The sequence below is a fragment of the Hypanus sabinus genome, chromosome 19, assembly GCF_030144855.1.
Source record: "Hypanus sabinus isolate sHypSab1 chromosome 19, sHypSab1.hap1, whole genome shotgun sequence".
Classification (NCBI taxonomy): domain Eukaryota; kingdom Metazoa; phylum Chordata; class Chondrichthyes; order Myliobatiformes; family Dasyatidae; genus Hypanus; species Hypanus sabinus.
The window spans coordinates 29,415,271-29,429,423 of NC_082724.1; the positions used below are offsets into that span (position 1 = coordinate 29,415,271).

At 40.1% G+C, this 14,153-nt stretch overlaps 1 protein-coding gene across 2 annotated transcripts in view; it reads left to right on the forward strand.

Moving 5' to 3' along the window:
* The first annotated feature begins 365 nt into the window (after nt 1-365).
* LOC132377840 (ataxin-7) overlaps nt 366-14,153 on the forward strand; it is a 152,225-nt gene continuing 138,437 nt past the window's right edge. Inside the window, exons 1-2 of one of the 2 annotated variants that reach the window (XM_059944261.1) lie at nt 366-557; nt 710-778. In XM_059944261.1, coding sequence (XP_059800244.1) covers nt 392-557; nt 710-778 — 235 coding nt within the window. In that variant the 5' untranslated portion in view covers nt 366-391. Of the gene's footprint in view, nt 558-709; nt 779-14,153 lie in introns of those variants that run through there. The other variant, XM_059944262.1, reaches the window with a different exon arrangement.

Consider the following 14,153-nt stretch of genomic DNA (forward strand, 5'->3'; position numbering starts at 1 on the left):
AGCGTAATGGCCACTTCATTTGCAGCCCTTTATTTAAAAAAAATCCAAAAATATTGTGCATTAGAAAATTTGAAATAAAAAAAAACTCTTTAATGTTAGGACACATCCGCAAAGAGAGATGACAAGGGACAATCTTTCTGGCCACTCAATTTTCTTGAGAACTCTCAAATCAATGTTCAAAGTCATTAATTGAATTTGTAACGCCATTTCAGGGAGCATATTTGCCTATGAGTTTGTTTAATACTGCACATTGCTACTGTGGAAGAAATTCCGAGCTGTAGCAGGGTAGGGGACTTGCCACAATGTTGCCGAACCCCGGTAGTAGCGGAGTAACATCGCCTCCACCTCCTCCTTAAAGGAAAGGGAACTCCTCGCACAATGTAGCGAAAAGATGGCGGAAACGGCCGAGGATGACGTCAGCGCGGCCCGAAGAGCGGCCGGGCAGCAAGAAGGATCAGCAATGGCGACTGTGGAGCGGAGACTACCTAGTCCCGAGGCGTTGGTGGGACAGCCTTGGACCCACTGGATCGATGCCGCTAAACATCAAGGGGCCGACGGTGAGTCCAAAGCGCTGTTTAACCCGAAAAAACACTTTTTACTGCGTGTGCTGAGCGGGGCTGGGAATGTTTGTGCGTCTACTTGGCGCAGGCAGCCAGGCAAGTGTAGTAACTATGTGACTGACTGAATGATGTATCCAATTGTTACACAGGCACCGAATTGGAAGAAACTTTTAAGGAGTGCGGGAAAAACCGTGAGGTCATGCGGCTGAGTAGGGAAGGTGAGCGTTGGCTTCAAACTTTGCTGTTTTTGCCCCTGCATGGCTGGCTGTCTGTTGTATAGGCTCTTTACCGCACACTGGCGGGCTGGCGACTCTGCTTCGCAGGCACTGGCAACTAGACTAACAGGGGGCCTGTTCCATGGATGCATTCTACTCTTGGTTTCCCCCAAATACTTCTGGGGCAAGGTTGACTCAATTTAAAAAAAAATCTCCCAGAGTTCCTGTTTCTCCCACCTAGATAACGATTTCCTAGTCTTGTATTTTTTTTTGAAAAGTTGCTTTCCTTGATCTACGTGTTTAAGGGTTCAATTGCTATCTTGTTTGTCAGGTAACGAGGGAGTGGTTCCAGATAGTATTTTGGAGCAATTGAAACTTGAAATCAGTAATAAAGAAACACTGTAATTGGTCATTTTGTTGTGTTTTGGTGATTCTACAGAAGCTGATCACAATTAATCTTTTTCAAGAGATTAAGGTTAGCCACTCTTGGTTTCATTTATGTCAACTGCAAATGAGTAAATATACTTACTCATTTGTTCCCCAGTTTATTTTGTTATGATGCTGGGTAATCAACCCATTTAAATGCCAGATACACAAAAGTTACTAATTTAAGTTTATCATTTGTAAATTGTACAGTTAACTACACTTACAATTCTGCATATTATTTGGTTAAAAATCTACTTAACTGTTGGTAGCTAGGAATGAACACTGGGGTATACCTGTGGCTTGATTGTCACTTTGTATGCTCTTTCTTAAAATATTATATAGTTTAGGAATTTTCAGTTTGTGTATATGTGTTGCGGATAAAGTAGTGAGGTTGAACTTAGCTTCAGCCATTTTATCTATTGGAGGGAATGAAATTGATAAGGATTCATAAGCTTCAGTTCTTTGCTTCTGGAGCTATTTCTTTTAAAATTCAATTGAAATGTACTGAAGACGAGGTTCTCGTTGCTCTTCAGCCATATTTATACTTAACCTCTCAAATGTAGAACATGTTTAATTTGTCCGACCCAATACAAGATTTCTTTGCAATCTGTAGAAGTTTCCAACAAGATTTATGTGACCTTTATTTTAAACTCTTAAGAACTGGATTGGGGTATGTAACTCTGTGATTCTGCACTAATTTGACATTTTGAAAGAGCCCATGGAGCCAGTGCACAAGTGCATTAAGTTTGCTTTTGAGTTGGGATTAAAATTCTGTTAGGGTTGACTCGGGTGTAGTTTTGTAGCTACTGTAAGTGTTTTTGAAATTTTTATTAGTAGACAATTTTGCATGCATGGATGTGAGGTGCCACTAGCAACATTGACTTAAGAGGTTGTTTATCCATTCCTATCAGCTGAACATCCACAGTAAGAGCAGCAGTTAATGCGCATCCTTAATTGGCTTTGACAAAGCATCTACACTACAATTGGATAAAGGTTTACAGAATGTAGACAGAACAATGATGAAAGAATGGCAAACCATTTGCAAGTTAGGACAGAGTACTGCTTGGAGGGAAATATTGTGCTCTGTCTGCTGCTCTGTGAATGGTAAAGGTCAAGGGTTTGGGAAGAGGCAAAATTCTAATTTGTTTAGATGGTCTCTGCCCTGTTCTTTCTGGGATTTTGACTTCAATAATTACCAGTATTTGGTTTCATTCACGGCTTTCAGGTTGCTTTATCATGATCCACGAATACTAAACATATTCAATTCTCACATGTTTATGGGAAAGAAGTAACATCCAGGAATAGCTGTAAATTGGAAATGAATCAAGGGGTAGGTATGGAAGTGATGGAGTATAATCATCAGACAAGTGATAATAAGCAATATTGTTGGCTGTGTGAGGTGACAAGTCTCTAGGTCTTGTTAGATTTCATCCAGTGGTTCTACATGAGATGGTTGATGCAATAATTGGAGCAGAAAAATGTCAACAAATGAAAATTAAACATGAAAATAGTATAAAACTTTAGCCTAAGAGAGAGCAATGGTCATTATTTTTGATCAACAACTTTCATAATAACTTGTCAAGTCCACAACTTGTGAGGTGCTAAACCTTATTTGAGTGTCGATAAGAATACAAAATGAGTTTGCAATTTGATGAACCTTGATCTCTTTTCCAAACTTGTCCAACTTTTAGAGACATTGAGGTGGAATGTTGACTTTCAATTTTCACTAGGTGGATCCCAACTGAGTTCTTAAAGTGTTTTAATTTTTTGTTTGAGATAATGATTGGTTAGGTTTAATTTTCCAAACTTCCTTTCATACTAAAAACGTTCTGTTAAATTGGAAATGAACAAATGTGACTTTTAAAAAAGGAGGGAGGTAGAAGGTAGGAAGAGGTTCTGCAACTGCTGAGCACTCAAAGTAACATACAGTATGTTGGAGGAACTCAGCAAGTCAGGCCGCACCTATGGAAGTAAGCAATCGGACCAAGACACTTAATCAGGAGAAGAAATCAGAATGAGAATGTTGGGGGGGACGACGACACGAGAGGAAGGATTACCAACTCGAAGGTGGTGGGTGAAGCCGGGGTGGGGTGGGGGGGGGGGGTGATGAGGTAAAAAGGTGAAGGGTGGTAGAGGGCTGGAGAAGGTATCAGAAAGGAAGAAAGAGTAGATCATGGGAGAAAAGGTGAGGAGGTGGGACACCAGGGGTAGGTGATGGGCAGGTAAGGTCAAGAGAAGAGGTAAGAAGGGAGTCAGAGTGGGGAATGGAAGAAGAGGAAAGGGGAGGGGTAAAATTATTGGAAGTTAGAGAAACTAGTGTTCATGGCATTAGGCAGGAGGCTACCTAGATGGTGTATGAGGTATTACTTTTCCAACCTGAGAATGGCCTCATTGTTGCAGTAGAGGAGGCTGTGGATGGACATATATGGAAATGGGGACTGGAATTAAAATGGTTGACACTGGGAAATCCTCCTTGCAGCTGGAACAAATGTGCTCAGCAAAGCTGGTTCCCCACTTACTGGGTCTGACCAATGTAGAGGAGGTCACATTGGGAGCACTGGACATGATAGACGATAACAATGTATCTGCAGGTGAAGTATTGCTTCACCTGGAAGGACTGGGGCCCTGAATGAAGGTGAGGGAAGACTTGCAGGATAAATGCCAGGAGGGAGATCAGCGGGGGAGGGGGGGTGAATGGACAAGAGAATCACAGAAGGGATAATTCCTACAGAAGCCGTATTGGGGGAGAATGGTGGAGGTAAAGATGTGTTTGGTGGTAGAATCCTGTTGAAGGTGGCAGAAGTTGTGGAGAGTGATGTGTTGGATGTGGAGACTCATGAGGTGAGGATGTGAGGAACTTAATCCTTGCTAAGGTGGCACGAAGATGGGTGGATATAGGGGAAATGGAGGAGATACGGGTGTGGGCAACATCGTTAGTGGGGGAAGGGAAGCCCCATTCTTTGAGGAAGGGCAACATCTCTGATGTTCAGGAAAGGAAAACCTCATCTGAGGAACAGATGTGGTGGAGATGAAGAACTAAAAGCCAATTAGGTTTATAGCCTCAGAGGGAACATGTTAGAAAATATTCTTAAGTTGTAATATTAAAGACATAAAAAATGGGCCTGTAGCTTATGTAGTAATCAACATAAGGTTGCATCAAAAGTTATTGAAAAAAGTATAAGCTTATGATGTGGATAGAAAATTAGTTGGATAACAGGAAATGGATTAGATGAGCTTGTTTGATAGGCAAAGTATAGCAAGTCATAGTCCACAGGGTCAGTGTCGGGATCTCAAGTTTTTACAATTTGTTTAATGACGTGGATTAATGCACCAAAGATACAGTTACTAAATTTGCAGATGATACAAAGGTAGGTCGACAAGTAAGTAAAAGAGAGATTATTGATACTACAGGGGATTTTGGGTGGATTTTGTAAATGGGCAGAAATGGCAAATGGAGTATATTGTGGGGAAAATGTGAATTGTCCATTAGACAAGAAATTAAAAAAATCTAGGTAGTGATTGCAAAAGGAATTAGGTGTCCCTTACTGAATGAATCACAAAAGCTAGCAGCTACAGCAAGAAATTAAGAACGCTAACAATGTTGTTATTGCAGTGGAATTTTATATAGAAATAGGAAGGTTAAATAGGTGAAACCAATTCTAGAGCACTATATACAGTATTAATGTCCTACTATAAGGAAGGGTGTTCTGTGCAGAAGCAATCTGGGGAATATTTGCAAGACTAAAAACTGGTATGGACACAGTGCTGTATGAGGAAAGTTGGGACAGGCTAGGCATGCCTGTTGGCATTTAGTAGAATGAGCAGGAATCAATGGAAGCAAAATCCTGAGGGGTGTCTTCAGAGGTTGGATGCAGAGAGGCTGATTCCTCCTGTGAAAGGGCCTGGAATTGGTTGGTATCAGTTTAAAGATGGCGGATCATTCGTTTAAGATGGTCAAGCAGCAGAGAAATGTGCTCCCTGGCTCGTTGTGTTCATCCCAACCACCTGTACCTATCCTATCTGACACATTTGTATTGTAACCTTCTCTCCTTTGGTGATTAAGGTCCTTGTTCTTGTCTAGATCATAAAATATTTTGATGTCCTTGCTTACACATCAGTGAGGCAATGCATTCCAGGTTCCAACTAGTCTCTTGGGAGGAAAAAATATACCTTCATCCTAAATCTGTGTCTTCCAGTCAACTGCATCTTTGATGTGGGGAAGTTTCTTGCCATCTAGCCTATGTATTCCATCTGAATTTTGTGTATTTTGCCTCCCTACTGCAACCCTTCTTCATCCCCCCCCACCAACCGAGTCTCCTTCACTTCTCGGAAAACAACCCCAATCAATCTAATTTCTCTACAGAGCCAAAATGCACCATCTTAGGTCAATACCTGCTGTATTTCATCTGCATCCTCCTCTGGTGCAATTGTATCATTGTTGTAGTGTGATGATCGGAATTGCACACTTCACTCCAGTTGTGGCCTACTGTCTTATTATGTTGTGCCATAAACTTCCTGCTGTTGTATTCTGTGCCTCAGCTAAAGAGGACAAAAACTGCTTATGACTTTGGCATCTCATCTACTTGTGCTGTCATTTTAAGCAATGTTGGACATTTACCCTGATATTCTATTCCTCCTTGGTCTTTGTTGTTCATTGTGTAGTTCCTCCCTTTTATCAACCAAGGTCTCCTCCATTCGTATTCATTTGTTAATATTTATAGCAGTAAGAATTCAGTATTGATCCATTGGTCACAGGGCTTCAGTCAACAGCTCTCTGCAGTCAACCTTCACCTTTTTTTTGAAGCTAATTTTAGATCCAATCTGTATTGGATCCCATGAGTTGTAATGATTTGGACAGTTTCATATGTAGGATCATGTCAAAAGCCTTACTGAAATCAACAATGTAAAATATTGTTTACTACAAAAGGATTCAGTCATATTGCTTAGATTGTTGCTTCAATGTTATGTCTCCAGTGCTGCTGCAAGTAAGTTTTTCATTGTACCTGTGCATTGCATATACTTGTGCATTTGACTAGTAAACTCAGCTTTGTCAGAATCTCCTTTTAACAAAGTTGTGCTGGCTATTCCACCTATACAAGTGTAAATTAATCCTCTCCGTCAGAATTCTTTTCCCTTGTCTTGACTCTGCAATCTTTTGAAATAAGGTACTGTACAACTTATTTTGGTGGAGGCCAGTGGATGTTATCATGGGAAAATGGAAATGCCAGATTACAGCCAAGTGAACCACTGTCTTACTAAATTGCGAGGCAGACTGGAGTGACCTACGTCTGTTTCTAATTTGTATGTTTGACAATGCTGGTGAAGCCTGATCATCTTCAGACACTTCTCATTGCTGAAACCGTGAAAGGTGTTGGCTAGTTAAGTATGTTTTGTATTGTGTGCTCAAATTTCATGACACATGCCGGTGATAATAAACCTGATCTTGATTCTAACCCACCTAGTTTGCCAAGGCACAGAAGGCTACAGACCAGGTACTGATAAATGGGAGTCATATAGATGGATAAATGGTGGTTGTCGTGGACATGATATGCTGATGGGCCTGTGTCCAGTCTCTGACTTTATGTGGATAAGAAGACTATGAAGGATGAATTTCTTTTTGAAAAAGAAACAGAATATAGGACCGGATGTTGGCTGTTTGATCCTTTTGAATCTTGCCATCACCTTCTGGTCAGAACTTGGCTGGCCAGATATCTGATAGAAAATTTAATAGGTTCACTATTCCTGACTGAAGGAATTTCTTGTACTTCAGTTGCAAAACTTACTGCACTATCCAGAGGCTGATTTCTTGTTCTACTTGTAACTACATACCTATCCCTTCTTTTAAAAAAAACGGGAATAATCTTTCTTCATCTAATCTATCAAGTTTAATTAGAGCTTTGGAGTTTAGAAGAATGCAATATGATCTCTTTAGAAAGTTCACTGATTATAGATCTGATAGGTTCTTTTGACTGTACAATCATCCTACAATTCAGAGCTGTGGATCTTCACTAAATTCTTTCTATGATAAATGTATCCTTTTATGCTTGTATAGTTAAGAAGCCTTGGGACCCACACCACCAGGTTGAAGAACATTTATTATTCTTCAACCTGAAGCAGCATGGATAACTTCACTCATCTCAACTCTAAACTGATTTCACAACCAATGGACTCACTTTGAAGGACTCAACAACTTATGGTCTAAGTATTATGTATTGTTTTTGTATTACACAGTTTGACCCCTTTGCCAATTGGATTGTTTGTGTAGTTTTTTGTTGGTTCCATTGTATTTATTTGTCTACTATGAATGCACCCAAGGAAATGAATCTCACGATAGTTTTGGTGACATGCATACTTTGATAATAAATTTACTTTGATCCTTTGCATTGGAAACTAAAACCATCCAGTACTTCAGGTTTGGTGTTGCCAAGGTTTTGTAGATTTGTAGAAAGAAATCTTCACTCCTATGTGTGAAATTCTTTTGGTGAAGTGGCAACATACTATTTAGCATGATTGCTTGCTCATACCTGCATGTTTGTCTTCAGTGAGGAAGTACAAGAATGCACACATCTCTGTCTATCCTAATTTAAGTACAGCTACCCCCTTATGCTTTTCCTAGCAAAGTGGATAACTTCGCAATTGCCCATTTAATTACATGCTGTTTGTTTGCCCATTAACAGATGGAAAATTACAGATGTAGATATTTTTATATATAGAGAGACTCTTGGGCAGATGGATGAAAGAAATACTAGTGTTCATATGGGCTTTGTAGGTGGGTTGGGTTAGGTTGATTGTGGACAATATAGTGCTGTAGATGGGAAGGGTTAAGTTGATTGTGGGCTATAATGCTACAATGCTCTATGTTCTAACTCAATTTGACATTCTTTTTACAATTTGCAATCTCACCCGGAGTGCGTAGTCATCAAACACAGTAAACTTCAATTGAATTCTGATTGGGGAATTTTATTTTCAGAAGTTTTCTGGATTCCCTTTGTATTCCTTGTTAGACGATATTGCAGAAAAACTGGCAGAAGTATATACTTGGTTGAATGTGATTTAGATAACATTTAGTTTGTTACCTTCCTTGCCATGATACTGTTACTGTTAACATGCATTCTTTGTGATCACGTTCTGCTGTTGATACCATTTCCTGATAGAAGGACATGCATTCAGTGTCTTTTGGATAATTCTAATGGATTTTAAAACTTTCAAAAGTTATGAAGTCTTGGCAATATATTGACAGGAGTGAAAAGGCTGCATTTATTTTATCAGTAGGAAAAGATTATCTGTTTCTATCGGACAAAACCAAACATGTCTGTTTACACTGACCTTTTAGCAGCATGCAGAAGAATGGAAAAGACTATATTTATTAATTTATTTGTCAGCTTGGTTGTGCAATGTATTGATCACTAACTGGATCATAGAAGTTTACCCTTCAGCTCATCACGGCTGAAGAACTAACTGTCCAAATACAATTTTCCATCTTTTGCTTTGTGGTGGACATGTGTATCATAACCAAAATGCTTCTGTTTAAGCTGTATTTCTTGAGGTAGTGAACTTCAGAATCCACCCTGCCACCTCAGGTTTATAAAACAGTTTTCCTTATCTGTTTCTGATCCTTTTACCAGTGACCTGGGGATGTTCTCTGACATCAAGCTCCTCTGTCAAGGGAAATTAGTCTTCCTATCCAAGATTGCATCTCTTTGGCTCTTATGTTCTAAGTAAAACTACTCCAGTTTCTCCAAAGTTTAATTGTGACTAAAGTTCTCCGATCCTGACTTTATTATTCCTCCAATACTCTCTCATGCAATCACATCCTTCCTCAAATGTCAGACTAGAACTGTCCAGTTATGGCCCAAGAATTGTTATTACCAGTTCTAAAGTAACCTTAATCTTTGCTGATTTAGCTAATAAAGGAAAATACTTTGTATATTTGTGTACCTTGTATATTTCAGAATTTTTACATTCAAGTATGTGGAAATCCATTCCGAGATCCTTCTGTTCCTTGGTTTTTTCCTAGTCACTATCCTATCACTTTCTGACTTTCTTTAAACAAAATTTGTGCTTTTCCACTTATTGTATGTCACCTTAAGTACCTTGCACTTTTGCACTTCAGTTTGTCACCTTTCCATCTATATCTTACTAGTCCACTTACTAGTCCCCAACCACCGGGCTGCAAAGCATGTGCTACCGGGCCACGAGGATGTGATGTGATATGTTGATATGAAACGATATGAGTCAGCTGCACCTTTCCTCATTCCCTGTCACACCCACTGTTGAACTTGAACGCACGTAAAGTCATTATGCACGCAAGGTCATCAGTCGCCTAAACGCAGTGACACCCTAGCGCCAGGGATCACTGGTTGGTGCCAGGTAACCAGCCAGCTCGTGCAGCCGGTGGGAAGTGCCATTGCTACTGGCCTGGAGTGCGGACAGATGGGCACCGCCTCTGAACCTGTTTAGCACACTAAATGTTCGTGGGGAACCCGGTGCTAAAATATTAGCAGACGACCTAATTCGGGCTCAGTGTTTCATAAGTAGCAGAGCAGCTATCTCGCTGAGATCTACTGAAAGTCATCCCTCAAGCCAAACTTTTGTTGGCTGATAGATTCTACCTACCTACGGGGGGGGGCAGACATGCGCCCTGTTGCACTCCTCACTCAGTTGGTCACTTTCTCCAGACTGCGACCGCCACAGCCCCCGGTATGCGGACCTCTTGTCCTCTCACTGGTGTGTTGCAATGATTTTATATGTTCATATGAGGAAAATATGCACTGTGTGTTTAATATCTAAATGTTACTTAAAATGTTATGATGCTATTGATTTATAAGTGAGTTACAATTGTTTGTGCGAGGAAAATATGCGCTGTGTGTTTAATATTAAATTTGTTAAACCCTTTTAGAAATGAAATTGAGTGTATTAGCCATTTATAAGAGACTTATAGGTGACTTATCACCTATATTCTGGTCAATATTAACACCCACAATGCACCCCCCCCCCCCCCCCCCCCCGAGCCAGTCTGCAAGAATATTGCCAATATTAAACCAGTCCACGGTGCAAAAAAGGTTGGTGACCCCTGCTGTATTGGCTGAACCCAGGACTGGAGACATACTCAGAGTAGAGGGATGTCCATTTAGAACAGGGATGAGAAGAATTTCTTTAGTCAGAAGGTGGTGAATCTATGGAAATCATTGCTACAGACAGTTGTGGAGGCTGCATTGTGAACATATTTAAAGACGAGTTTGATGGGTTCTTGGTTAGTCAGGGTGTCAAAGGTTATGGGGAGAAGGCAGGAGACAGATAATAAATCAGCTGCGATGGAATGATAGAGCAGACTTGATGGATGAGTGGCAGAATTCTGCTCCTATGTCTTATGGACCTTCCAACAGATGATGATTTCCCTTTGATTCTACCTTAATTTCTTTTCACTTGTTCATAGTAGAGAACAACAAGCATTTGTTGTTCATCCCTCATTGTTGCCTGATGTGAGTGATATGTAGATTATTCCAGAGGGTAGGTTCATAGGCCAGTGTCTATGGATTGTGATCTGGAGTTGCATTTTTTATGGGTATAGAGGACACATTTTCTTTCTGGAGGCTTTTCTTTTTTTAAAAAAAAAGACATCTTGTTTTAAATTAAGAATCCAAGTAGTTACTTCTTTGGCCTTCTGGCCAACCATACAAGTCTTTGAGTGAAGGATAGGTTGTATAATCTATTTTTTGTGCTTAAAGTAGTTACACATCTTTTTGAAACTCCTGGAACTGTGTATCCTTAGTTAAATACAATGGAAAATAGATTTATTCTATCAGAAAGATAAATTAATTATTTCTTCTCACTATTACATGCTTCCAATTTGATCATCATCTGAAATAAAAATAATTGAAACAGATTTTAAAAAGTCATAATGGTTGGGTGTGTGCATGTGTATGTGTGTAGCCCACTCCCTATCCAGTAAAACCACTAATGGCCACTCAGCTTGTAGGCCTAATGGCAGATGCTGGTTGGATGATAAGAACAAATTGGAGATGCAGTTTCAGAATCAGGTTTAATATGTCTTGAAATTTATTGACTTTGCTGTAGTAGCGCAATGCAATATGTAATAGAGGGAAAAACTAAATTACAGATATAAATAGAAATAAAAAAAGGTAGTGAGGTAGTGTTCAGGTATTCAATGTGCATTCAGAAATCGGATGGTGGAGGGGAAGAAGCTGTTCCTGAATCATTGAGTGTGTCCCTTCATTTCTGTACCTCCTTCCTGATGGTTGCAATGAGAACAAGTCATGACATGGGTGATGGATCCTTAATCATGGATGGCACAATTTTGCGGCATTGCTCCTTGAAGATGCCCTGGATATTACAAATGCTAGTGTTCATAATGGGCTGACTAAGTTTACAACTCTCTGCAGCTTACTTTGATCCAGTTCAGTAGCTCCCCTTCCCACCCCCCCATGTACCAGACAGTGATGCAGCCAGTTAGAATGCTCTCCACGGTACATTTGCAGAAATTTTCAAGTGTTTTAGGTGGCATACTAAATCTCCACAGGCTCCTAATGAAATATACTCACTGTCATGCCTTTGTAGCAGTTTTGTTGGGTCCAGGTTAGATCCTCAAATATTGATAGCCAGGAATTTGAAATTTCTCACTTTCCAATTCTGATCCCTGTGAGTACTGGTGTGTGTTACCTCATCCTTTCTGAAGTCCACAATCAGTTTTTTGTTTGGTCTTGCTGATACTGAGTGCAAGGTTGTTGCTACAACATCACTCAACTAGCTGATATATCTCAATCCTGTACACCTTCTTGTCACCATCTGAAATTCTGACAACCATAGTTGTATCGTCAGCAAATTTATGGGTGGCATTTGAGGTGTGCCTAGCCACACAGTCATGGCTGTAAAGAGAGCAGAGCAGTGGGCTAAGTGCTAGCCCAGTGGAGTGTAAGTGAGGTGGAGATGTTGTTTCTCATCCACACAGGTTGTGGCCTTCCGGTTAGGAAATTGAGGAAACAGTTGCAGGGGGAGGTCAAGAGACCCAGGTTCTGGAGCTTTTTCATCAAAACCGTTGGAATGATTGTGTTAAATGCTGAGCTGTAGTCAGTAAACTGCATCCTGACATAAGCACTTGTATTGTCCAGGGCCACGGGAAGACCCCATGAGATTGTGTCTGCCGTAGACCTTTTCTGTTCTTCATTAAATTTCCTTTTGTATATTGCAAGATTCTGTATAACCATAACCTCTGAATCCAAAGACACCAGAAAGACATCAGATGCTGGAAATATCCAGCGTTTTGTGTTCTCCAGTAACTCAGCTAGTCAGGCAACATCTGTGGAGGGAAATGGGGAACCTACCTTGTGTTGAGACTTTTCATCAGGACCTGTTTGACCCACTGAGTTCCTCCACCAGTTTATGTGCCACTACCTCTGAGTTCGGAACTCTTCTCCAGACCATGGCAATTAAGCTGAATTTTCATGTGGTTCAAAAGTTGTTCTGTGAATAGGCTATTTAAACATTGTTTGCAGTAAGTATGATAAATAACTTTATGTAACTTGGTTCTTTATGAAGACCAGTTTACAATCGCTCCTGTGCACATACACTTTTTTTGTGCTGGTGCTTTCTTGTATCCGCAGAACTGGACACAATAGAGCATAGGTGAAACCACTTCGGGGAAAATGTATATGTGTGGTTTTACTGCCTAACAAAGAATGCACTTTAAGTAATGGGAGTGCATCAAAAGTTCACCAGAATTATTTCAATAAATGGTGGGTTTCTTGTATAAAGAGAGAATAAGCAGATTATGTTTGTACTCTTTTCAAGTTTTTAAAAGTGAAAGGTGATCTGATTTGAAAATGGAGGAAAGGAGCTTGACAGTGAGAGGTAGCATTGATTATTCTGGCTAGTATATCTGCAACCATGGCTAAACAGCTCATGTAAGGGATTGTTCATTAAAGATAGTGAAGTGAAAATCAGAGGGTACTGAAACTTGGAAAATTGGAAACTAACAATGCTGTGGCTTGAGTTGCTGACCATATTCAAGACCGTATTGATCATTTATGGAATTGTGGGTTAGTGTAGCAAATGGCTGAGGTACAAATATAAATCTTGGCCTTATTGAAGCAGGAACAATGGGTGAGTGGCTATTGCTGCTCCAATTTCTTACGTTCAGTGTTTTGCATTTAGCTTAAGAATTGAAATGATCATAGATGACTTCGGATGGAAAAGGAATGCTCACCATCTTTCCTCAAGGATATAAGTTATATTTATTGCTGACTTAATATTTCCTGCATTTTAATAACACTACTTGCTGTTCCACATTTTTAGGCTGAGAATGCTGTGCAAATATAAGAGTCTGCTTCATGATAAAGAAATAACTGTGACTTTGAAACTGTTCAGTAGAATAATGGCCTGAAATTTGCCTCTGATGATTTTGAGTTCATCTGTGTCCTGGTGACATAGGCTATTTTGACCCATTGGTTTTACGTTGGCTCACAGCATTCCCATTTCCCTCAATAACTTTTTTTAATCTATTCTCCCCACATTCCCATCGATTCCCTATCACTCACCTCGACACCAAGGGCAATTTTCAGTAGTTAATTAACCTAGCGCATTTTTGGGGATGTGGGAAGGAACTGGAGCCTTTGCAGTGTCAGAAGGACATACAAAGTCTGCACAGATCACCCAGTGTGAAACTCCCTGGAGCTGTGATACAGCAACTTCACTAACTGCTATTGTGCTGTCTGCAGGTAGGTTATCTGCCGTCTTGTGATTGCTTTGCTATTCAGTAAAATCTTAGCTGAGCCTTTTACTCCGTGTCTGCACGATATCCCCTTAATATCCAAAAAAAAATCAATCCGTCCTGACCGACTAGGTCTTCATAACCCTCTTGCGAGAGGAATGCCAAAGGTTCACTTCCTTTATTTTTATCTTCAACAACTGACCTCTTATTTTGAAACTTTGACCC